The 26734-nt window shown below is 33.9% G+C and overlaps 1 protein-coding gene across 28 annotated transcripts in view; it reads right to left on the reverse strand.

Annotated features, from left to right (window-relative positions):
- RBM26 (RNA binding motif protein 26) overlaps positions 1-26734 on the reverse strand; it is a 95871-nt gene that overhangs the window by 21813 nt on the left and 47324 nt on the right. For 16 of the 28 annotated variants that reach the window (XM_073014426.1, XM_038007786.2, XM_038007791.2 and 13 more), the window contains exons 10-20: positions 26074-26185; positions 24778-24937; positions 21763-21927; positions 20972-21103; positions 19693-19764; positions 11208-11333; positions 10786-10860; positions 9223-9390; positions 7338-7442; positions 3324-3524; positions 588-674 (exon numbers count right to left, since the gene is read on the reverse strand). In XM_073014426.1, the coding sequence (XP_072870527.1) occupies positions 588-674; positions 3324-3524; positions 7338-7442; positions 9223-9390; positions 10786-10860; positions 11208-11333; positions 19693-19764; positions 20972-21103; positions 21763-21927; positions 24778-24937; positions 26074-26185 (1403 nt within the window). The remainder of the gene's footprint in view (positions 1-587; positions 675-3323; positions 3525-7337; positions 7443-9222; positions 9391-10785; positions 10861-11207; positions 11334-19692; positions 19765-20971; positions 21104-21762; positions 21928-24777; positions 24938-26073; positions 26186-26734) is intronic. The other 12 variants (XM_038007797.2, XM_038007794.2, XM_073014423.1 and 9 more) reach the window with 3 other exon arrangements.

A 26734-nucleotide genomic window follows, 5' to 3' on the forward strand; every position in this document is an offset into this window, starting at 1 on the left:
CCTTGGAAAGACAATTCAAGATTGATGGTTTAAGGTAACCTTACTAAAAGTACCCTTAAAGTTAGAGGTATATACCACGTCTTAGGCAAAAAGTCACAGAAGTCTAGTTGGGCTATGCTGAACTAGGGACACTTCTTTTAGAGTTCACCCTGATGAGACCAGAAAGCAGCAGATGAGGAATGGTTAAGATGGGCAGACATTAGAACTGCTTGTACCTTATCCCTCACCACTCATTCGGCCAAAGCAGATCCTGTTTTGGGTCAGCTGAAAAAAAAAGAATAATGGGTAGTGGGGTGGCCCTATCTACTATGAAAAAGAAAGAAAGGAGAATCCCTGGTATCTCATGACAACACAATTTGACATTCCACTTGGTGACTAAATACGTATTTTAATTGTATTACGTTATACACAGAATTGCTTAACTGCATTAGGACATTCTTTGAGGGCATGAATTCCACTTCAGGTGTTCTACCTATTATCAAAGCATATTATCTAGTAAGTTAAAAAAAATTCATATATATTAAAACTTAAAAGTAATACTTATAAATCATTTAAATCTGAATTGATAAATTATTTTGAAAACTTACTGCTTCAGCTTCTGCTCTTGTCTTGAATGTAATTACTGCATGAAGTGAAGAATCATCAATCTGACAATCTTCAATTTCACCATATTGCTTTAAATTAAAAAAAAAGTATTTCCTCCAAATAAATATTTTGAAATATCCAAAAATCCTAATGGTATTAAAAAACATTAAAATACTAATAAATATAACCCATAATACATACCAATTCATAATGGTTAAAAGTATAGTGAGCAACTTATTTTAATGTTTGATATTATAAGATAAAAGGTGGTCCTATATTCTAATCTTACTCACAATTCACACTTCCCAGAATTAGTAAGACTTATACTCGACTGAACTATGCTTTAAATGAAGGAAATAATGGTCAAAGCCTGAGCTTTCTTGCTAACTTTCCTCTTATACTCATTAAACCAATCCCAAGATAAACTCTTTCTTAAGCAACATACTGAATCCTCAGAATTTCTATGAGTTTTTGGTATCATTCCCAATAAATGGTGAAAGAAAGAAAAAGAAAATTTAAGTTAACTTCCTCAAAGTTAATTGTTAATTACTGGGACGAGATTAGAGTTCTCTTGATTCAAAAGTTTAACATTCTAACTGACCATGGTTTTGCTTACTACACACTCCACTGTACTTTATACTTGTTTAGAACATTTAAACACTAAAAACATTATATTATTCCTGTTTGTGGTTTGTTGGATTTTTTCCCTCACGTGTGGGAGGATTTTTCTACAAACAGCAACCTTTATCCCACAAAATTCTAATCCTTTATACATCATTACCAATATCTTCCTTCTTACACCCCCAAAGTTTATAACTGTAATCTCCTTAGACCCACACATATCATAAAAATGTTCTGTAGAGCACAGTAAAGAGAATGTCCTAGAGCCACTAAGATTCTAGCTCTGCCAGTTATTAGCTGTGTAAACAAGTTACTTAACCTCATCATGCATCATTTTCTTCATCTCTAAAATGGGCATAATAAAGGTATCTACCTCTCAGGGTTATCCAAATAACTCATAATGAATTATCATAAGGCACTCAGAGGGCATACCTGACACAAAGTAAGTACTCTATAAGTTTTCGGTTATAATATTTATTACTATTACTACTGGTACTGGAAGATACAGCATTTTTGTTAATCACAATTTGTAATAGTTAATGGCCCTTTAATATTACAGATATTAAATAATGTCAATTTTTTTTCTTTGATATCCACCATGTGTTCAAATTATAGGTTGAGAGAAAGAAGCTAAACTTCAACTAAACTTAAGACTAATAATTTAAATGTGAACTTTGGAGTGAAATTTGAATGTCCAAATGCATGTCAGAATTTTTATTTAGAGGCTCTGAATACTTCTCTAGCCAAAAGAACTTTAGTCTCACCAAAACATACTCACAACAAACTCACTTTGTCTGTTTGGATTATTTTAGCACATTCGTTGTTAGTTTCCTGATGAGTTGTAAAACTATACACAACATACAAATTATCTGGATCTCCTTTCTCTTGTGGAAGGTGTGGAAGTGGGGTACACAGCAGGGAAGAGTTGGGCAAGATTTATCTCCAAGCTCCTTTCTAGTTCCCTAATTCCTTTCTTTATCCCTTCAAATCCATCAAGAACAGGACTTTAGACTCCTCATTCTTAAATACTAATCATTTTGGTTATTTCTTAAACATAAACCATTTCTGTCAATATCTGCTTATGTCCCGACAAAATATCTGTAACTGCTGCAAGCCTCCAATAACACCTAAGTCTGAATTTTCAAAAGGTTAAATCATTTATGTACCTACTTACTAGCTTACCTATTCTTTAAGATCTAAACTACAGTTTTACTACTTCATGAAACTTTCCTTTATTGTTTTTTCCATCATATGCCAGTGTGATACTTCTCTAAGTTACTAAAGTATTTATAGTGCTTAATAAATTATAATTTCATTATAAATTATGTCTGTAGTTTACTCTGTGTTAAACTGATATATGTAAAAGCCTTGAGGATATATAACTGATTATTTCCTTCATATCTCCAGAGCAACTACTATTAAATATAATGCTGAGGGTAAAACTGATGCTTAGTAACCAACCTCTGGGATACCACTAAGAATCACAGCATTTGGGATGAAAGGGTCATTCAGCAGGTATAATCTTCATTTTGAACATGAGCCTAATAAATTCCAGGAAGTCCAAGTTAAATAATGGATTAACAGAGACTAGAATCCCATTCTCCCTTCTTGTAGGTCAATCTATTACCATTAGATAAAGTCTTTTTCATTACACCCTGACACAGACTAAGGCAACTTCTAGATCATAGGTCAAAATTTTATCTTGTTTCAATACTGGCTCAGCTAGATCAAGAATACATTTTTAACAAATACAAACCCTATTTTAATTTTTAAAAATCTGGATGGCCCATGCAATATGTTAACTTTTTCTTTAAAAGTAAATATCAAATAACACTAAACTACAAGTCTTCCCTCTCTGAAACAATAAAGTTTATATTGTCCACTTCACAATACTTCATGGCCTACTAAGTGTAAGAATAGTAATGTCTCTTCTAGATAATTACACAAATCCTACAGTTTGTTTTTAAATTAACAAAAAATTAAAAATTATTCAAACCCTTTGTTCAGATTAATGAGTTGGAATTACTTATGTCCTTTTCATAACATCCTCTTTAAATATGTCTACTATCCCCAGTGATGATTATCAGTATTTGTTTTGTTGAGCAGTAAGAAAGTACCGCAAAATGAGGAAGAAGATCTTCTCTATCGCTCTCTGTAAATGCAGAAATCTCCAATGCCCTGGGACGGTGATCCACCACAGCATGACCAGGCACACCTCGTCCTCGCCCTCGCCCCCTGCCTCGGCCATGAACTGCACCTCGACCTCTTGAATGAATTCCTCTGCCCCGACCAGATGAAAGAATCCCTCGCTTGGCAGCCTAGAAGAGATCAGACACACAGGTTAAACAATGCTGCGATTACTAACACAAGCCAAGCATTACACTCTGGCAGATGAATAAAACTTTAATGCAATTTGACAATGTATTCAAATGCTCTATAGAAGGATCACATAATTTAAATCGGGATTTTAGTTTGGTGAAAGTAAACATAGGTGGCCAGTAAATTGAAACAAAAAAATAACACTGAGGTCTGCCTTTTTCTAAGTTCTTGCTCTCTAAGATATCAGGATATATCACCAAAAGATCAGCAACTCCTGATTTCCAAGTATACAGTGTTAAATGTTACTTCAGAAGTCAGGCTAATCAACAGATAAATAATACCTACATTCACAATAAATATTTTTTCCAGTTACGATTTTCAAATACAATGTTTCTATTTGTTTGCCAGTTGACTTCAATAGGTACAGTTATCTCAAATCATTTTAATTACTTATCTCTATCATTATAGAACCATTGTAACATATTGATATTCTACCACATTATTCTGTATGATGACAGCACACCATTCCTTCACTCCACAAATACTTAATGTGCACTTTCTGTGTACAAGTCTTTACTCTCATGAAACTCAAATCCTAAGTGTAAAGAAGCATTAAACAACTAAGTTATGGCCGGGTGCAGTGGCTCATGCCTGTAATCCCAAAACTTTAGGAGGCCGAGGCAGGCAGATCCACTGAGGCCACAAGTTCAAGACCAGCCTGACCAACATGGGAAAACCCCGTCTCTACAAAAAATACTGAAAATTAGCCAGGCCCAGTGCCTGTAGTCCCAGCTACTCGGGAGGCTGAAGCAGGAGAATCACTTGAACCCGGGAGGCGGAGGTTGCGGTGAGCCGAGATCGCGCCACTGCACTCCAGCCTGGGCGACAGAGCAAGACTCCATCTCAAAAAACAACAAAAAGAACAACTAAGTTATTTAATTGTATTAATGAGAAGTGACTCAAAAAATGAAGAAATGCTTTAAGATTTGAAAAGAACTTCAAAGATTTGCAGTGAATAACCCACTAGAATGTATGTCCCCTGAAACTATTTTTTTTTCCATTTTATTCTCTGCTTTATTCCCAGCAGTAGCTGGTGGACTGTATTTAATACTTATTCAATGAATCAAAGGAGGAGCAAAGAAAAAGGTAAGAATGAGGTAGGGGTTACAGCATGAAAAAAAGCACCAACACTGAAAGAAATGTAATTTCCCAAAGAATGAATATAATTCAGTGTAGCTGGATGGGGAGATGAGCCTGGAGAGAGGCAGAGTCAGATTACACGTAACTTTAAGGATCATGTCAAGGATTTTGAGTTTTATCCCAAGAGCCATGAAAATCAATTAAAAGATTTTAAGCAGTAAAAGAGTGATGTAACCAAATCAGTGTTGAAGAGGATATTCTGGCTAGAATTTTAAGAACAGAGTAGAAGGAAGGAAAGAAGCTGGGAAACCATTCAGTATGCCACTACGAAAGACCGGAAGAAGGAAATCTGGACTACAGTAGTAGCAATGGAGATAGAAATAAACGCATTTAAGATACATTTAGGAGTAACGTATGTAAAATTTGATAATTAATTAGATATAGACGCTGAAGGAAAGGGGAAATCAATTAAGACTGCCAGATTTCTGGTTTGCATAACTGTACAGATGGGGTGTAGGAGCAAGATAAGCAAAACTCTGAAGATGTTGAGTCTTAGACGTGAGATACCCAAATGGAAGTGTGAAGCTGGCACAGCTGCCAAATCTCTGCTAGTATAAGTATTTCAGTTTCTTCATCTCAAGACAGTTAATGTTAACATTAGCTAAAATAATCATCTAATATCCAAATAATAATGCTAAGTGAAATAAGCCAGGCAAAGAAAGACAAATACTGTATGATCTCACTTATACATGGAATCTAAAATGATGAAACTCATAGAAGCAGACAGCAGAATGGTGGTTACTAGCGGCTGTGGGGGCACGAAGAATGGAGAGATGTTGGTCAAAGTGTACAACATTTCAGTCAGATAGGAAGAGTAAGTTCTAGAGATCTATTGTACAGCACTGGTTGGTGACTACAGTTAATAATAATTATTGTATAATTGAAAATTGCTGAGACAGCAGATTTTAAATGTTCAATTTTCATCAAAAAAATCACAAGTATGTGGGGTGATGGACATGTTGGCTTGATGTAATCACTTCACAACTTATACATATATCAAAACATTTTGGATTATCATATATATAATTCTTCATTTGTCAGTATAACAAAATAATACATAATAATAAATTTTAAAGGTCAAGGATTAATATTAGTAATAGAACAGTATATACAAAAGTATGCTCTGAGGAATATTAATGCCTCAAAATGCTCCTTGAAAAGGGGGGGTCCCTGGACAAATAAATTTGAGTAACACTGAATACTTAATATGTATTTTTAGAGATTCAGAAATTAAAAGCCTCTAAGAAACCCCACAGTAAAAACGCACATCCAATACAACCTGTTCTAAGGTTATATTATTTAGCCTAAGAACCTTTTTCACTAGTTTTCTATTAACAACTAATGGAATTACTGTGGTGAACGAACACACTCTGGGAAGTACTGCATTACTGCATAAAACTAATAATTACTGAAAACTAAACATAAGCCATGATACAGGAAAAACAGAGAATGTCATTCAGTATTTAGCTATGTTATAATAAAAAAGCAAAACGCAGAATAATAAGGAATTTTGTTAATGTTATTATTTATTTAAATTATGGGCCAGAATTTTGAAAATGATATTTTGTTTCAAAGAGTCCACCAACACTGGCATAAAATCCCTACAATGAGAAAAACACAATTTCTCTGTTAACATAAAACGAATATTTTTCAAACCTTTTTTTTCCCCAAAAAAATATTGGGCAGGACACACATGCAACCACTTCAAGTTTCCAGAGAATGCAAAGGTATGCACATTTAGGACAACATCCTATGGCTTCCTATGACTTTCAGAGAAGACAGAGCTTTAAGGCAAGTCTGGTAGCTACTAAAAGTTAAGTCTTTAATACCTGGATGACAGCATTCAAAATAGATTTCTACCATGTCCAAAAAATGATCAAGTTGCCAACAAATTCAGAAAAAAGCATTAATCTCAGACAAAGCTAAATAATCTAAAGTATAAAAATCTTAAATTCCTGTATCAAACCACAATACAGACATGTGCCAACTGTATTAATGACGTCAATATCTATTTCAAAATACAGTTCCAAATTTTGAACATTGTTTTGCTACTCAAAAATTCTCATGTCATATAACAGGAATCAATTTCACCAGGAGTTGTTTCTTATGTAAATAACCATCTAACTAAATTACAAGAAAGCAGTTTATTTCTCTTTTCTAAACATCCACAGCACCATCTATAGGCAAAACTCAAGTAAACATATTCTTCAAAATAGTTCTCAATATAGTTCTCCAACTAAAACTGTCATACAGCAACTCAATTTATATGCAAAGAATATCTCCATAAGAATACCTGAAAAGCCTTTATTATAAGGTTTCTATTCCAGGGAGGACAGAACAAAAATAGAAAAGAAATAAAATTCATTAGAAATGGAGGAACTTGGGGATATAGGCAGAATTACTGCCACTCCTCATTAAATAAGATTTTACCTAGCAGCTCTGAAAAATCTGTTGACCTCTTCCCTCTTTCCTATATTAACATCTCAATATGTATGCCAGGGATTACCAACAATTACTAATGAGAATGAAGGGAAGGGAATATATTTTTAAATTGACCACTACAACTGCATTTGCTTCTTTCAAGCCTACTGTGTAGTTGTGATTAAACATACTTCCAGCTGTAATTCTGTATACTTTCTCCTAAGTTCAGTGACTTCTTCTCCAGCCTGCATCTTCTTATATAAATCCAGTTCTGTGTCAAGTAATTCCTTCTGCATCTAAAAAATAGTAATTAATATTTTAGGTGACAGTAATTATTATCCTGTACTGACACAAACCTTTTTATAATAACTTCTACACAGTCCCATTTAATCCATATATTTCTATCTCCAGTATAATCACTCTAGTACAAGCCAAAATACTCCACACCTCCACAATACTGCAACAGCTTCCTAACTTGTTACTACTTTCACTGATTTTCCTATAATTCATTTTCCATATAGCAGCCAGAAGGAGATTTATATAGACTGATATGGGGTAATTTAAAGGAAATAACTGAAAGGAAAAGTAAGTAACAAACCCTAAAAAACCAAATGCTAATGAGCAATACGGAGTATGTTTTTATGTAGAAAACATACCTATCTACATATATACATTTGCAAAAAGAAAATCTAGGATAAAACAGAACTAATGATACTGGTGACCTATAAGGGGTGAGGACAGAGTGCCAGAAATCAAAGGGAAAGGGGTCTTTTATGTATTCCTTTTTACATAGTTTTTCTTTTGAACCATGAGAATTGTTTCATTTGTTCAAAAAATAAAATATAATCTGCAAGAACTGGGGCCAGAGAGAGAGGATCCAAAACTGAATACAAATGCAAATAGATTTAACTTTATCAAATTAACAACTACACAAAAGGGGGACAAAAGTAATTTTAGACCATAGTTCTGACTTCACACCTTTAGTGGAATACACCGAGGCTGTAAAGAACGTAAATCAATTTTGAATTTTATATTTAGTTAGCTGTTGGGAGCGGTATTGTTGTAGCAATTTTGGTACTACTTTGAATGTATTATAGTACTGTGTTTAATAATATATTGATATTAGTGAAACCAAGTTGTCATTATGGGAATATAAATAAAATATGAAATAAGGAAGAACCATGTGATGCTGGGTTTTAATTTAAAATATCAACTAGGCCGGGCGCGGTGGCTCAAGCCTGTAATCCCAGCACTTTGGGAGGCCGAGACGGGCGGATCACGAGGTCAGGAGATCGAGACCATCCTGGCTAACACGGTGAAACCCCGTCTCTACTAAAAAAATACAAAAAACTAGCCGGGCGAGGTGGCGGGCGCCTGTAGTCCCAGCTACTCGGGAGGCTGAGGCAGGAGAATGGCGTGAACCCGGGAGGCGGAGCTTGCAGTGAGCAGAGATCCGGCCACTGCACTCCAGCCTGGGCGACAGAGCGAGACTCCATCTCAAAAAAAAAAAAAAAAAAAATATCAACTAGAGTCATGACTTTATACATATATACATACATACAGACACACCAAGTATAAACATTGTATAACTCTGCTTTTTCTTAATCACTTATTACCATCTAAAACTATCTTGCTCACTTATTTGTATCTAATAGGTTGATCTACCTGAATTTTCCCCTTTTCAATCAACCCACTGTGGACAGTGTTGTCAGAATGTTATTAATACTTTTCTATTATTAACCCTCTATATCACCAACTACTACTATATAAAACTCAAACCCTCAGTCAAGCAGTCAAGTACCTATATCACTTTGTCCTCAAGCTGCCTTTTCAAGATTACCCATGACTATTTTTCTAATTACTGACTTTCCAACTATAACTCCACAGAATTTAAAAAATTAGTAGAGTTTACTTGTTCATACTTTTTAATTTATGGCAGGCAGGGGGAGAATGGTACATACAATGGTCAGATTTTGAACATAAGATATTACCTACAAGAAAAGCTGAATCTTAAAAATGTAGTGTCTAATACTCTTTAGTAAGTAGTAATATGAACAACAATACAAATTAAAATACCTGAGTCTTGGTTTTTATACTTTTTGGAAGACAGCGCCCAGGAGAAGCAGCTTTGACCTCATCTTTCAACTTGGTAATATTTTTTGTCAAAACCTCTAAAGTTTTCATTATTTCTGCTTTATCTTCAGACTTCATTGTTTTGTTTTTCTCCAGTTTTGAAATTAACATCTGCCAAATTTTTAAAAAGAGAAAAATAAAGCTAATTACTCCTACTATCATTAACAAAACAAACACTGCAAAGTAAGTTTAAAAATAAATATTAATACTTTTTTTAGTTTATGCATTTGTGAGAAGGTTAACCATGAATAATTATCTAAAGATAGCAGAATAGCAGATTCAGTGATGTTAACTGTATTTCAATTCAAGTTTTACTCTTGGTTAAATTTGTGAAGAACTGTTACTATTCGGGTCTCTCAGAACATAAGTTCATAGTACACAACCAGAAGAAACTCAATTCTATCACTGAAAAATTATCATTTTTGAAAAATATATTAACAATTTTACTTTCTAATTCATTTGTTGATGTTACCACCTCTAAGTATTCCCACTATCAATGTCATCTCCAGCCCAGAAAGGAGAGAAAAAGCTTTATGGCTCCTTTCATAGAATGAGATATTAGAAAAAATGAATGTTTAATTACTTTTTCACCTGAGAATGATATTCCCAACATGAACAGGAAACAATAAGATAAGCAAGATAATATGGGGTAAAAGAAGCCACATGATTATTGTAGGTTTCCTGAATTAGGTTGGCTTCAGTTTTTGGTTTTGTAAAGTACTGTGATTTCTCTTAAGTACATCCAACTTTAAATTAGAAAAGATATACATTTCAAATCAAAATGCAGTTTCTGTATTTTCAACATTTTGAAATGTCATACTACTAACCTTCATTACTAGACATAATCAAGAACTGAGACTAATTAAATGTCATAAATTAGAGTAACACGGTCCAAAAGAAAGAATGCATATCACATAAGTAATTTTTAATTTTCTAGCAGTCACATTAAAAACATAAAAAGAAACAAATACAATTAATTAAATAAAATATTTTACTTAACCTAATATATCCAAAATGTGACATTTCAACAATCGTGATGTTTTACTTTTTTCTTCGTACTACATTTTGAGATCTAGTGTATATTTTACACTTATAGCACATCTCAATTTGGACTAGAGACATTCCAAATGCTCAACAGTCAGATGTGGTTACTAACTGCTATACTAAACAACACAGGACTAGAGGATCCTAAGCAAGTAAAGAAAGGTACATATCAATACTGAGAAAAAAGGTTCCATTTAATTATCTGTTGAACAAACTACTGTGCAGCAACACAGCTGAATAAACACCTTAATTTCATTTTATGTTGATAACTATAGTACCAGTTAAAGTATAAGTATACCCACCATTTGATGTATGCTCTTCATCTCCAATATTATCACTGACAAATACTTGTTTTACCATTACCAATTACAGCAAATCTTTTTATGACTATGTAGTATAAGATTAAGTTCACTCCAAATTATAACATTTGCAATTTTGCCAAATCTAACTCTAATATTTTACCTTCTGTGTTTCAATGTGCTTTTCTAAAATTTCTTGTTTCCTTTTCCTTACATCCTGCTGAAGTTTCAATGCCTCCTAGAATCAGGGATCAAAAATATCATTAGAATATTACTAACGATAAACAATACTATTCAAGCGAAGAGAAATGGTTGTAATCGCAGAAGCCTGTCAACAAAAATTATATGCAAGCCTTTTCTATGTAAAACTTAAAATATGTATGCAAGTTTCAAAGATTAATCACGGGAACCTTTCTTTCAAAGAAAAAATTTTTATTTACTGCTATATTACGGAAAATAAAGGTTCAGTGGCAGCCAACAAACACCCTTTTAGTCTCATTTTGCAATAAGCACTGAAAAAACACATACACAAAGAAAACCTTTCTTATATGCAAAAATTTTTTATACTATACCAGTTGTACTTACCTGTTTTTTTTTCTGTGCTTCATTATTATCAACTGCAGAGGTGGAAACAAGTAAGGTTTTTTGTGCAGCCTTCAAAGCAGCTGGATTATAAACTGTTTTTGTTAGGCCAGTAGATGTAGACAACACCTACCAATACAAATTTAACTTTTAAAAATATGTATCAGCCATTCATGATATCCTATTTTCTATAAAACTCAACTTTAAAGCACTACTGTCAAACTTCAGCTTCAAAACACACTGAACTAAATGTATTTTATACTTATAAAAATGAAATCATATTTGGTGATTTGAAAGGTAGAGTACAAATAAGCTCTAACATTTAAAAAAAATTAACACCAAATACCTATAGAAAAAAAAGTAAAGAAAAACATAAAAATGTCAAAAACACTGCTATTACTATATCACTGAGAAAGTATTAGTTGTTGAATATATTTACTAATATTTTTAGTGACTAAAGCAAAAACCACACTCAAGAGCATGGCACAGGAGGAAACTGGTTGCTGTCCCTCAATTTAACATGATCATTTGCAATCTCAAGTTCTGAAACATACCCTATTGCATTCATTCTCCAGTCCTTTGGTAGCAATGTTCCTTCAGCTTGAACTGACCTTATTCCCCAAAACCCAGCTTAGAATCAGCCTAACAAAATCAAGACCTCTACAAAGCCTGAATCATTTCTCTCTTCTACCCAGGTCTTCACCTGAAATTTTATTCCTTTGGCTATTAGGTAAAAATGCTATTAGCTATTTTTAGTTAGTGTTAGCTATTTAGTAAAAAAACAACCTGATAATAAATTAATGTGTCTTTTCCCCATCTACATTGTAAGAGCATTAACATAAAGACTATGCCTTTCTCTTCTGTGCATCTTCCAGTACCTAAGTCTTGTCACCAACTAATTATGAGACCACGGGTAAGATCAAGTACCATTTTGGGCCTCAGTTTGCTCATCTATAAAATAAGGAAGATGAACATGATGGTGTCTAAAGTCCTTACCAACCCAAAACTTCATTCCAAGAGGGTAGAGATTTTGCTTGTTTTTTAACTTGGTTCACTGCTACAATAGTGCCCAGGGCACAGGGTAAGTACTCAAAAAAACATTTCTGCACTAAACTAGACTGAAATGACTATAGGTCAGAGTGGACAACCTTTCCTACACAATGGTCAGCTCAAAAAAAAAAAAAAAAAAAAAAGGATTGGGTACCTTTTTTACCCTTCAAAAGCAAAACAGTTTACGTTCCATGGGCTGGTTGGTTACTGGTTCTTAAAAAGAAGCCTAGAGATCCCTGCAGGGCGATCTACGAACGCTATAAAACTAAACATGAAAGCATGTGTGTGAACACTGCAAGTTTTCTGAGGAAAAACTGTTTCTAAAGTCATAAAGGAGTTCATGACCTAAATAAGATTAAAAGAACTACTCAAGTTTAAGAGTATAAATGAGAAAAGTGGCCCTATTTTTTAGCCACTGAAACATTAACATCTGGTTATAACAGGTAAGTAGCAATCTGAAGACTACTTTCTAATCTTTCATCATGAAATTTGATTAGGGAACATCACGAATCACTATTCTAAGTATTCAAGAAGGTGTTAAGCCTCTAAATGAAATAAAAACCTAAAATACTATAACTGTACTAGTTTCATACAGTAGACATTTAAAAATAAAGGTTCTTAACAACACTTGATGTGTATTAAAATTTGATCAATTATTATACTTATGAGACAGGGTCTCACTCTGTCACCTAGGCTGCAGCATAGTGGCACAGACCTTGGCTCAATGAATCTTCCACCTTATGGGCTTAAGTGATCCACAGCCTCCAAGTAGCTAGGACCTCAGCCGCGCACCACCACACCCAGCTAATGTTTTGTATTTTTTGTAGAGACAGGGTTTCGCCATGTTGCCCAGGCTGGTCTCAAACTCCTGAGCTCAAGCAATCTTCCTGCCTTGGTCTCCCAAAGTGTTGGGATTATAGGTGTGAGCCACCACACCTGACCAATTAAACAAAGATTTTGTTTGTGGTCAGACTTCAGTGACCCTTCTTTGCAGTTCTAGAGAAAAATTTCTTCCATGCTACCTTACCACAGCACAAAATGCCAAACCATATGACTATACAAAGATAAGACAATAACTTTATTAGTAGAGAAACACAGGATAAGCTGCTGAAAACAGAGTCTAATTAAGTTTCACAAACTGTTTTCTTCATGAAGATTCCATTAGTTGAAAAGTTGTGGCCAAAAAAAGAAAAAAGAAAAATTCCTAATTATTTAAGTGGGAAACAATGAATATCGTAACTCAATTTTCTAGTTTTTATTTTATATTATCTTCATAATAAAAGCAGTGAGAAGCCCAGAACAGACCCATATAATTGATTTAACCAAGTATCTCCAGTTTCAGTGAGAATACTTCTTTTCAAATCATTCTTAACATGTAGTATCAGGCTAAGGAGTGCTGGTTCAAAGTGAATAAAAGTATCTGACAATGATAAGACTCCTTTATTCCTAGAAGCATTCCCATTTCCTTTTTATGATCTAGGAACATCCCTCTGTAAACCTAGAACATGCACGAATGTGACTCACTGAGCCTACAATTCAGTGACTGCAAGACACACTATCATTACGTACCCCTTCTAAAGAAAAAAAGGCTGCCAATCATAACCTGTGTCTGACAATTATAAGACACAGCCCAATGTCGGAGGTGTTAAAATGTAAAAATGTGACTTATAAACAATGAACTGTATTGTTCACTATTTGAATCTATTTGGTTCTGGAGATCAGATAGTTTGGATAGTAAGAAACACGTGTTTTCAAAAGAAGAAAATCTACTAAAAATGAAATAAGTGGAGGGAAGTAACAAGCCCAACAGAAAAGAAGATACTTCAATTCCTCAGAACACACACATTGACTTCTCCAAACAACCACATCTCTATTTTCCAAATGCATTTCTATATGTGCTGTAATTTTTACATATTTACTTTCATACATCTTACCACACTTAATCTCAACTGTGTGTGAATTATTTTGGATTTTCTGTATCTACAACCATGTCATCTGCAAGTAAACAGTTTTATTTCCAACCTTAATATGGTTTATTCTATTTTCCTTTCTTAGTGTACCCATGAGTCTCTCCAGTACAAAACTGAAAAAAAAAAAAAAGTGACGCGAATGGACATCCTTGTCTTTCCCAACTTCAAGGAAAAACAATCAATATTTGACAATTGAATATTATGTTAGCTGTAGCAGTTTTTTTTTCTTTTTTTGCAGATTTCCTTCATCAAATTAAACGGTTTTTCTCTATTCCTCCTTTGCAGAGTGTTTAATGTCACTAAGTAATAGATTTTATCAAACGCTTTTTCTACTGAGGTAAATCATCTAGGGCTTTTCCTCCCTCATTCTACTAATGTCAATTAAACTGATTTTTCCAATGGTAAATCAACCTTGAATTTCTGGAATAAATACTACTTGGCCATGACTGATTGTATATTTCACGTATCACTGGGCATTTGCTAATATTTTGTTTAGGATATTTGTGTCTATGTTCATGACAGATGTTGGTCTGTAATTTTCCTTTTTTATAGTATATTGTCAGGTTTGGGATGCTGAACTCAGAAAGTAAGTTGAAAAGTATCACATGCTGTGTTGTTAAAATGTATAGCACTAATACCTTTAGTTTTCCCTAAAGAGAGGGAGGTTACAATCCATTAACACCTCCTTATTTTATTTCCTATGTAAAGTATTACCAGTCATAACTACAGGGAATTGTAAAGAAAGAGAAAAACAGCTGTTTTTCATAGATGAGAATGGAAGGGGAAAAAGTGTTTTGTAAAATTAAGTTATCCAAGTATCATTTTTAAATAACCAATGCCCAAGTAGAAATTACATAAAAATATAGTTATGATGTTTAACAGCCACACTCACAATAAATAGCTCCAACAGGTTTTTAAAGCAGAAATACCTTGGTTTAATGCAATCAAAAGACGGTATCTGAGGAACTATGTGTAAGAAGTATATTAATACAGTTACTGTATGGTCAGTCTTCATAGTAAGTAAATAGTCACCTGTTCAGTAAATCTGAATGTTCATTTATGATATTCACTTAAAGCAGCACATAGATGTGCGTTCTGTACCAAGCCTGAGAATTCTGATGAGAAGAATGGGATTTTTATTTAAAGTTAAATTTATACATACTTTTAGATATTAATAGTTTTTAAATTCCAAGAATACAAAGTATGTTTGACTGCACTGATCTATCTTACGTTTTTTGTATCTTTCAAAATTTTATTCTTTTAATTGACAAAAACTGCATAGAGATATTCCTTAACTTATGATGGGGCTACATCCATTGTAAGTTGAAATCCCATTTAAGTTGAAGATACATTTTTAACTCGTAAGTAATAAATGCATCACCAAATTGAAAAGTCGTTAGTCAAATCACTGTAAGTTTATGACTATATATTTATCATGTACAACATGCTGTTTGAAATATACACACTGTAAAATGGCTAAGTCAAGCTAATTAACATTTGTATTACCTCACCTTTTTTTCTGTGGTGAGAACACTTAAAATTTACTTTCTTGGCAATTTTCAAGAACACAACACATTGTTATTAACTATAGTCACCATGTTGTACTACAGATCTCTTTATTTCTCCTAACTGAAGTTTTATATCTTTTGATCAACATTTCCCAATCCCCTGCCCTCAGCCCCTGGTAACCACCATTCTACTCTCTGCTTCTATGAGTTCAACTTTTTAAGATTCCACATATAAGTGGAATAGACAAAGGGATTAAAAGAAACAAAGACTAAAAATCTTGCAGAGATATATTTTAACAAACATCAAAGTAAAAAATATGTACAGCTAGTAATGAATTTTTGCTACACAAATAGCCTAGTTACTACAAAGTTCAGCAAAGCTAATATATTCAAATAAATTAATTTCATATTTTCCTGTAAAAAAATAATCGAGATAATCCCAACAGAGGCCAATGCATTAATTTAAAAAAATTAAAAAGTCAATAACAGTTAAGAAAAAAAAAAACACAACACTATCACAAATCCCTTTTTTTTTTTTTTTTTTTTGAGACAGAGTCTAGTTCTGTCGCCCAGGCTGGAGTGCAGTGGCGCTATCTCGGCTCACTGCAACCTCTGCCTCCTGGGTTCAAGCGATTCTCCTGCCTCAGCCTCCCAAGTAGCTGGGATTACAGGCACCCGCCACCAGGCCCACCTGATTTTTTTATTTTTAGAAAAGACAGGGTTTCACTGTATTGGCCAGGCTGGTCTCGAACTCTTGACCTCGTGATCCACCTACCTCGGCCTCCCAAAATGCCGGGTTTACAAGTGTGACCCATGCGCCCGGCCAAATCCCTCTAAATCTTTAAAGTAGCAAAGTTACACAACAAATCCAAATTTCAAAAATCCAAGGAAACATAGTAAGATTTGCTTAGCATCTACACAATGGCAGCTGCTAAACCAACAGCTGAAGTTTCTCTATGACATGCAATATTCTTTTAATTATACCAATTTTCCTTTTAAAAGTTCCATGGTATAGATGTTAATACACCATCAAGCAAAGAGACCAAGATACATTTTTAAACTGCAAAAGACATGAGTAAAGAACAATAACATCCTGTATCATAAATTCGTTATCTAAAGCTGATATGATAAAAAAGATTAAATATTCCATTGGTTACTCAGTTTACCTTCTTAGAATTTAGAAGGGATTTAGCAAGATAATTTGAACAGTTTAAAAAACTAACCAGGACAGTATACACAGATGCAGCCCTTTATTCTTCATGAATTTCTTTAGTAAGCAGAGGCACTCAAACACAATTTATCAAATCTATTCACATAATAACTAAATACCTATTGCAAATCTTCATATTTACCATCAGCAATTACGTTTTAACTTTAATCTCTTCTAGCCCCCTCATAAAAATGGGGTCTCAGAAAAAAGAATAATCACTAAAGGTTTTACTGCATGTGGTTGATAGGGAAGGTATAAAATGTTACATTTGTGCATTTATTTACTTTAATAATGACATAGGATACTGTGTAGATACAAGCTTTGGGTTTTCCCCTGCCTTCATTTTTTTTAAATAAAGAATCTTTCAACTAATATTTGATGAAGGGGAACATTCTTCTATTCTTTCTAAGACTTCTTTGAATCACTGCCCTGTAACTGTTTTGGACCCAAACCCCCTAAGGATTAGGGGAACAGAAACAACAAAAATAAGCAAAAATAAAATGTTTCTCTGTAAAGACACTCACTGAAGACAAATAAAAGTTACATACTTACTGTTTTCCTTAATAGGCTGTTTACAGTATTTATCAAAAATATTTTTCCCCATAAATAGCTTGCTACCACAAATGAATTTTTCTCCATAAAAATTCAGTTAGTGGTTTATTGCATTAGCATAATATATATATATTAGTCTATCCATTAGTAAAGTTATATTATCAACTACAAATCTATACTCACAATACACTGCAAAAATTTTATAAAAGCTATGAGTACATACTTCAATTTTAAAAGTCCAAATCTTACATTACACAGACTCCAAATATAACTGAGTATTTCAGATGTCTCTAGAATTGCTCAGTAGTACACTAAGTATAGCTGAACTTAGTGTTAAGTTTTATTTTACTTTTAATTGACAGAATTGTACATATTTATGGGGTATAGTGTGATGCTTTGATACATACATACATTATGTAATAATCAAAATCTATCACCTCAAACACTTCCAGTGTTTCTTTCTTCTGCAATACTTATTTTCAAGGAGGATAAACCTAATCAAAGTAAGTATTTGATACTGCTAAATTTAGTGGCACAGACTAAGCAGCACAGAAATTCCAAGGAGGAGAGGGGATAACAGAAAAATCTGGAGGTTTCATGGGAGATGTTAGAGAGACTTTCACTCTTTAAAGAATGACTAGAATTTAGTTAGGTGGGGGAAACGCACTCCAGAAAAATCACCCCCCCCCAAAAACATAATAATAATAAAAGTCAGGAAAGGACAAAGGACAATGAGCAGAAAAGTACTCCCTTGGGTAGAAAGGAAAGACTAGAGCAGAAGTAACAGAACTAGAATTATTGAGTTATCGATGAGCTGTGAATCAAGGAAAGTAATTTAGCTGAGAAACTCAAAGTTTCTCTAATGAATTAACACCAAAATAAGTCTGAGTGTAGGATGGTGACAGTACAAACTAGAGGAGGGGAATTCCAGGATTCCAGTTAAGACACTGCACCCAGAGGCTAGGGAACTGAAGGTGGCAGAAAAAGAAGTGGTCTGCAAACACAAGTAAATGATTGTAAGGCTGTTAGATCACACAGCTTAGAAAATGGTGGTATCACTTTCTGATCTAAGGGCTAGGATAAGTTAATTTATATGGGAAACAACGAATTCATTTTAGGCACATTATGCCCGAAGTAATGCTGAGATGCCCAAGAGGAAAGTCTGATACACAAACTCAGATTCAAATATCTAAAACTGCCGAAGTTTAACACTGTAAATAAAGAAAATAATATACTGAAGAATATAGTGAAGACAGCAGGGCAGCTATCTCACTGATGTATTGTTTATCTCTGAAATCGATTTCCAATCTTCAAACTGAAAAGAGCCATGGACCAGAAATAGGAGCCCCAAATTCTAGTTCTGGCTCAGTGACTCACAGCACATAGATGAAATCATAACACTGTTTGGGCCTTGATTTTAAGATAAGCATATAGAACTAAGAAAGATTATTTAATTCTCACATTCTGTGATTTCATATGCCTCAAGTAAAATTAAAGACAAAGCATTTACTCATACCTAAACAGAAAAAAAAGCCATCTACACAGAACTATAAGATATATCCATAAATGGTCCTGATTTAATAAATATTTACCCCCTTCATTAAAAAAAAAGAAATGACTAAACGTATTGTTATGCTACATCAATTACTGTTTAGTAATAAGTAAAAAACTTACATTTACATCATCCTTTCCATTTTACGAAAATATATGTAAACAAATGATTTTGATCCTCAGAAAACCCCATGAGCAAGACAAATATTACCATCACCATTTTACCGATGAGTAAAAAGATTCAGAAAAATTAAGAACACTGCCCAACGTCATGCAGTTAGTAAGTGAAGAGCCAGGGCTCAAACTCAGGTGAAATTCCTAATCATGGCCCTTTCTATTAGGCTGCCAGAGTTGTCAAATCAAAATGCACAGTATCTCTAAGGAAAACAAAGTAAATAAAAAGAATAAAACAAAGAAAAGGAATGGAGTACACGGAAATATAGTGGGAGGCAAGTATTAAAATGCTGATGCAAAAGTAAAAAAAGGAAAATATTTTTCTTTTTCAGCAAATGGAAAGCAAAAGGTAGGAAAAGATACAGATACTATTAAGAAGCAAGAGTTTAGAACTATGAAAAAAATTAAAAATTAAGATGCCACCTGAAAACATTTATGAAGCCAAGACAAACACATCATGCTATTCTTCTTACCTTTTCAGTTGCTGAAACAGATGGCTTTGATACAAAACCCAACCTGTCCTTCACAGATAACTTAGTTACATTCTAAAAAAATTAAAATGGACATATTCAGTGTTTCCCCAAACATATAAAAGTCTGTTGGGATCTTGAACATTCTGATTCTACTAATATATACAGAGCCTATGAATATACCAACACTAACCACAAAAACTTGGTTCTTCTTAAAAGAAAGAGAAAGAAAATATGTGGGAAAACAAAAATAAACAGTATGCAATATTATTCAATCATGAAAAATGATGTAAACTAAGAGGTCTGAGCCATGTGGTTGCTAAAGTCCCTGCCACTGACACAGAATAAATTAGGAGAAAATCTCAAATTTTAAAAATTAAAATATACGCCCATTTATTGAGCTTAAAAATAGTGCCAACTTCTTCTAAAGTATGTTTATTTTATATCCAAATATACTGCATTTGGAGATAATTTGGGATGTTAGGACTGGGAATTTTTTAAATTAACTAATAATTTACCAATAGATATTCTGCATGTCCTTGCAGAAATTCAACATCTTACTCTTCAGGAATTATCCAGGAAGAATACTTTAGTAAGGTGGCATCCATTAGCTAAGTAGGATACTACATCCTAACTCTATTTTACACAGCAAATGCTGAAACATCGGGAGACAAAGGAAAGCTAAGTTTCAGAGACCGAGAGTGTAGAAACAAGAAACTGCCACTCAAGTGTCGAAGGAAGTGGGAAGGAAATGATACATGGAGAAAAGAATCCCAGAGTCAGGAATAAGTGATGCAAAGTTATGAGAGAGCGGTCTAAGTACTAAAAACAGTATAATATCAAGCATGCTTAACTTGATGGTTTAAGCCTTCCCTTCCCATAAGCTTTTAGTTCAGTCTACTACACAATTATCTCTGGAACAGAATTCTAATTAAGTAAAAAGATGATAGAAAAAATAAGATTTAATGTACTCAACTTCACTCTTCAGGCAGTTTTGCTGAAATATATCTCCTCCACAAAGTGAGAGAGAAATCTTTCTCATAAATATTAACTGGAGAGAAGAATTTAAGATTCAAATACTATAGGAAAAGTAGAGACTGAGAAAATGTTATGGTAATGGTAAAAATTAAAAAAAAAAAACAATTTACAGGTGGGGTTCAAATATGTAAAGACTAACATATTTCTATGTAAAATATATATAATTAACTATAATTCAAATTACCAAGGGAAACTAAATTACTGAGAACCTATTACAGGCACAATTGTAAGATCTTCGCTTTACCTGAGGAAGGTCTGAAGTGGCACTCTGGGCTTCTGCAGGTTCAATAGTATTTGAAGGTACTGGACCCAGTCGCTCTTTGACTGACTGCTTCACAACAGGCAAAATGGGCTGCTGGACTAAAGGCTGCATTACCTCAGAACAAGAAAAAAATGTTAAACAAGTTGATTCATTCAAGAGGATGGAAAGCGACCTGTGTTATTTTGTTACTAAATTGCCCATGCAGAGAAAGTTTTTAAAATACAGAGTCAAAACCTAACTGCCTTCTAATTTCATCCACACATATATAAAGATGTTATCTTTGCATAAAATAACTTATTTACTGGAAAAGATTAAAGTCCATCTTTCACTGTCTTCTGTTTTAACAATCAAAACCCACACTGCTGTTAATAAACCTCTATAAACACTGACTGATTCACTGACGGGGTTGGGACAGAAAGGAGAGAGAAAAGGGAGAGGGGAAAGAAGAGAGAATTTCTAAGACGAACCTACAGTCTAAACTTCTGGAATATACATAGCTATCATTTACTGAGTACCTCCTATCTGCCAGGGACTATTCTATATGCCTCACACACATCATGCTATTCTCTCAACTAGCAATTAACATCACAATTATATGAGAGAACAGGTTAGAAAGGTTGAGTAACTTTTTCAAGTCTTTACAGGTAACGGAAGCTAAATGCAGAACTCAGGTGTGAACTCAGGCCTACTTGATTCCAATGCCTCTACTTGTAAACACTATGCTAAGAGCTTTCTAAGAAATGCACGTACTTTTACACAAATTTCTATCTTACCTTTGGAGAAGTAGTTTGTAACTGCTGGGTGCTTCCTTCTCTGTGCCAATAAACCTTAATAAAGCGATTGTTTAATACCGCCTCCGTACTTGATATTGCTTTCTTTGCTTCTTCGTATGTTGCAAATTGGATAAGGGCACCTTCAGGATCACCATTATAAGCAACCTAAGATTTAAAATATTAAGAACTGTGAATTTCCAAAGGAATCTGTTGCTTCATAGAGTAAAATTCCTCAAGAAGTAAAATACTGGTCCCTCCAAGTAAGATTCTATACTTATACTTCCTAGTATCTAGATTAGTAGACCACAGTCTACTTTTGCTCCAGAAGAAATAGTAACCAAGGATTGTTCACAGTATAAAAAGAGTCCCTCTATATAATAGCAGAGAAAGCCAACTGCATAAATGTTATACATAGGCATGCAAAGTGTTTCTCTTTTTATTCCCAATTTTAATAGCGACTATGAGAAACAATCCCGATTGTCAATAAATGACATGGCAAAGATCCACAGAATCTGAAGAAGGCAGTAAACTACTTTGCAAGGGGTTAACTCTAATAAAAAATCACAGAAAAATCCATCTGAACAACCGCCCAAATTCGTAATTCTCACATTTCCAAAAGCACAAGAAAATTTAAGAACAAAAAAAGAGACCATATAATAACAGCATCAATCACATTTGATACATGAGAAAACTGAGATTTCAAGGAATGTGATTCTATAGACACTTACAGCTAATAAGTAATAAATCCAAGACTTTTCACTTCAAACTTCCTATTCATTCAATAATAGAGTTTTCCAAAGTGTGGTATATAAACCACTGTGGTGTGCAGCAATACAGAAGTGGCCTGGGCCAGGCATGGTGACTCATGTCAGTAATCCCAGCACTCTGGGAAACCAAGGCAGGAGGACTGCTTGAGCCCAGGAGTTCAAGACCAGCCTGGACAACATATTAAGACCCCATTGGTACAAATAATAATTGAAAAAATATTTGCTGGGTGTGGTGGCACACAACTGTGGTCCCAGCTACTCGGGAGGCTGAGGCAGGAGAATCACATAAGCCCAAGAGGTCGAGGCTACAATGAGCCGTAACTATGCCACCTCACTCCAGCCTCAGTGACAAGAGTGAGACTCTATCTCAAAAAAACAAAAAACAAAACAAAAGAGTAGCTGGAATCAAACTGCCTGGTTCAAACTTTGGCTGCTACTTTCACATGAACATGATCAGGTTACTTAACCTTTCTGGGCCTTGTTTTCTTTTTCTACAAATGAGAATAACCATACTCACTCTTTAGGGTTATTTTAAGAATTAAATAATTCACATACAACAGAGAGTATACACAGTCAGAAGTATTCAATAACCATTAACTATGAAGATAATTTTGGTAACATTTTAAAAATTATACATTTTTTAAGGCTTTATAAACATCAATTTTATCACTATGTTTAATTAGCATGAAGCTAAAGAGTTCTGAAAACTGATTTTGAAAAACATGTTTTAAGAATAATGCGGGTAGTACACAGACATGGCAAAAGAACCAATCAACAGAAGATTTCAACCTCACTAGTAACTGAGTAAAAGCAAATAGAAACAACAGTGAGATATGTTTTGCCCCTCAGCTTTAAAAAAAATTTTAAATATTAGTAGTTAATTGTGTGAAGAATATTTTGAAAACCTTTTTATGACTAGATATAGTGGTAGATCAAATAAAATTGCCATAAAAAGATAACTCAGAGATATTCAATATCTAACTAACCACAGGGTAATGCGTATACTATGGGCTCATAAATACTTTTAAGTTTGTGGTTTGTGTGCAGATAAATAGACACAGAATTGTGTAACAAAAAATCTAAAATAACATATGATAAACTGTCAACAATAATGTAATTATAGATGGGCAGGGGAATGGAACAGACACAAAGAGTTGAAAGGGAACCACTTCCTTTAAATTCTATGTATATATTTCTGTCACCCTACCTGAATCAAACATGATTTTTTTCCCCTCTATTATAGTACTTTTTAATGGCAAAAAAACAAAATTTTCCAAAATATCCTAAGTTGTTAGGGTGAATCATATCCTCTAATATTTGTTTTTATTAAATTATAAAACATTATTATTTTAATTGCAAAAAGAACACCATACAAAATGGGGGTAAAATTCAACATACTATTTCAACACTTTCAACACATCACATAATATAAACTCAATACTAAAAAAAACACCCAAGTTATACATACCCAAGCCAAGGTCTAATCACAGGTGCAGTCAAATACAAATTACTGTTACTGTTACTTACGTTGAAGGATATTCAAAAGTGGTAAAGAAAAAGTAAACGTTTAAACTAATTACGGATTACAAGGTATCTGGGCCCCAAAAGTCTCTATTAAGTGTGTCCTGCCATACGGGTGACAAAAATAAATCTGACTAAAATTTCTGCTGAAATGATTTTGAGAAACTGAGGAACTGAAAACTATTGTAAGACTGGATTTTACCACTGTGATTAACTTTGCTGTAGTTTTATGACAACCTTTATTAGACAAAAAGTTTATAATATGATTAATTGAAACACTGAAAATTGTATTTTTTCTAAAAGACAGAGTTCCATTTCATGTCCAATTTTTCCAATTGAGAGTAACAAATTTTCTATTTTTTTTTTTTTTGGAGACGGAGTTTTGCTCTTGTCGCCCAGGCTGGAGTGCAGTGGCGTGATCTTGGCTCACTGAAACCTTAGCCTCCCAGATATAAGTGAATTCTCCTGCCTCAACCTCCCGAGTAGCTGGGATTGCAGGTGCCTGCCACCACACCTGGCTAATTTTTGTATCGTTAGTAGAGACAGGGTTTCACCATGTTGGCCAGGCTCAGGTGATCTGCCCGCCTTGGCCTCCTAAAGTGCTAGGATTACAGGCGTGAGCCACCACGCCCAGCCTTATAGTATTTATTTCTAAAGGTAGTTTTCTTATTACATTAAGTTCCCTAAACAACAATAAGAGATAACAAAACCATTTCATGGCTCTTACCTGTAAGTTAACCAACGTTCCAAAGCGACTAAAATGTTCATTAAGTTTGCTGATATTATTTAATTCTGGAGGAACTTTTCTAAGTTCAAGTTTGGTATTTTCATTTCCAAATTGAACCTTCTTCTGAAAGCCTGGGCTGTTTGTTCTATTAAAATTTGGTCTGTAAACAAAATTCAAGTTAGCCAATACATTTATAAATCCTGACCCCGACCAAATATAAGGGAATAAAGTTTAACAAAATAGATATCCGATTAAGTTCAATTTTCCCCCAAATTGAAATTACTGGTTGATAAAGGAAATTTAAATTTTCTTCCAACAATGAAGTTTCCAAATGAGCACTGTTAGCACCTTTCATGGAAGCCAGCTGAGAAGGGTTCTGCCATACCACTTGTTACTTTCCACTTCTGATCCACCTCTACTTAATATTCCTATCAGGAAAAGTCTCAGTACCCTCTTTTAGTCAATTTGCATATATAACCTTTATTCTGATTCTGTAAACGCCAGCTTACTAAAAAATATCCTACCTTAAAACTTTAAGTTTTAAATTTGATTTTAAATGTTATTTTCTTTGATGACAGTCTCAACCTCTTTCTTACTTTTTTAAAAAAAGAAAAAAAGAATTGTTGGAACTATAGAGAATACATTTTGACACTTGAAAAAAGGACAAAACTGTGGCCTAGAGAGGTTACACTGCATTAAATCACAGAATTAATCACAAAGAACCAGAAACTATCCATTATTAAGTAGATGTTAAAGCTCTAAAAGTGATCCTAGTTTCTCATCACACATTTATTTATAAATGAATCATCTCACACATATCTTAACATTCTGATTCCTCACCCCTTTCTCTGAAGCTCTTCCTTGACCATTCAATGCCTATCCAGACTCCCTAACCCCCACAAAAGCCCTTTCTAGCTCCTAACAGGAACCGTCCACATATGAAAGTCTCTTGACAGGTCTGATCTATACCTCCTTTCTCTAATGATGAGAGGCTCATGATTATCCTGTATATAGCTAGTACTCAACAGGTCTAAGTTAAAGAGTGGGTTTTTTGGAGGAGGGTAAATGATAAGAGGAAAAAATTAGGCCCTCAACTACCACACCATTTCTGTAAGAAAATGCTTTTCTAACATCAGACAACTAACTTACGAATTTTTAGAAAACTCACACTTAGGGATTGTTTACAGAATAGAGTAACATTTTTGGAAGAAAACAAACCGTATTATCATAATAATACAGAAACGATCCTAAAAATCAATGCACAACTACACTTCTCTATTTTCCCGGCCACCTTACTTATCAAACCAAGTCTTCTTTGTAGGAACTCCAGGCTCTCCAGAACCAATGGTTCTTTTCCTTGATTCTGAGTCCACTACTATCCTCATACTGCTTTTATTAGGAGGTTTTTCTGTTTTAAAACAAAAGAAAATGAAAAAAATAAGTATAGGTTAATCTTTTCTATTTATCATAGATACCTTCTTCATACAGAAAAATTTCTGGGTTTTGTCTAAACATATATATATATATTTTAGTAGAAATAGAAATAAATGTATACTAGCTCGCCCTTATCCAGTTTCACTTTTACGATTTCAGTTACCTCTTGTCAACCACAGTCCAAAATTACGGAAAACTACAGAAATAGTAAACAATTCCTAAGTTTTAAACTGCTTGCACTTCTGAGTAGTGTGATAAAATCTCACACCATCCTGCTCCAACACTTGATCTCACCATGTAGGCATTTTATCATCTCCTATCATCCCAAGAAGGGTAAATACAATAAGATATTTGACAGAGAAAGACAGGGACCATTCACATAACTTTTATTATAGTATATTGTTATAATTGTTTCATTTTATTATTAGACATTGTTGTTTCGCTCTGTGTCTGATTTATAAGTGAAACTTTATCACAGGTGTGCCTGTATGGGAAAAAGCATTGTGTATGTAGGGTTTAGTAC

This window comes from Chlorocebus sabaeus, chromosome 3 (assembly GCF_047675955.1).
Source record: "Chlorocebus sabaeus isolate Y175 chromosome 3, mChlSab1.0.hap1, whole genome shotgun sequence".
NCBI classification, from domain to species: domain Eukaryota; kingdom Metazoa; phylum Chordata; class Mammalia; order Primates; family Cercopithecidae; genus Chlorocebus; species Chlorocebus sabaeus.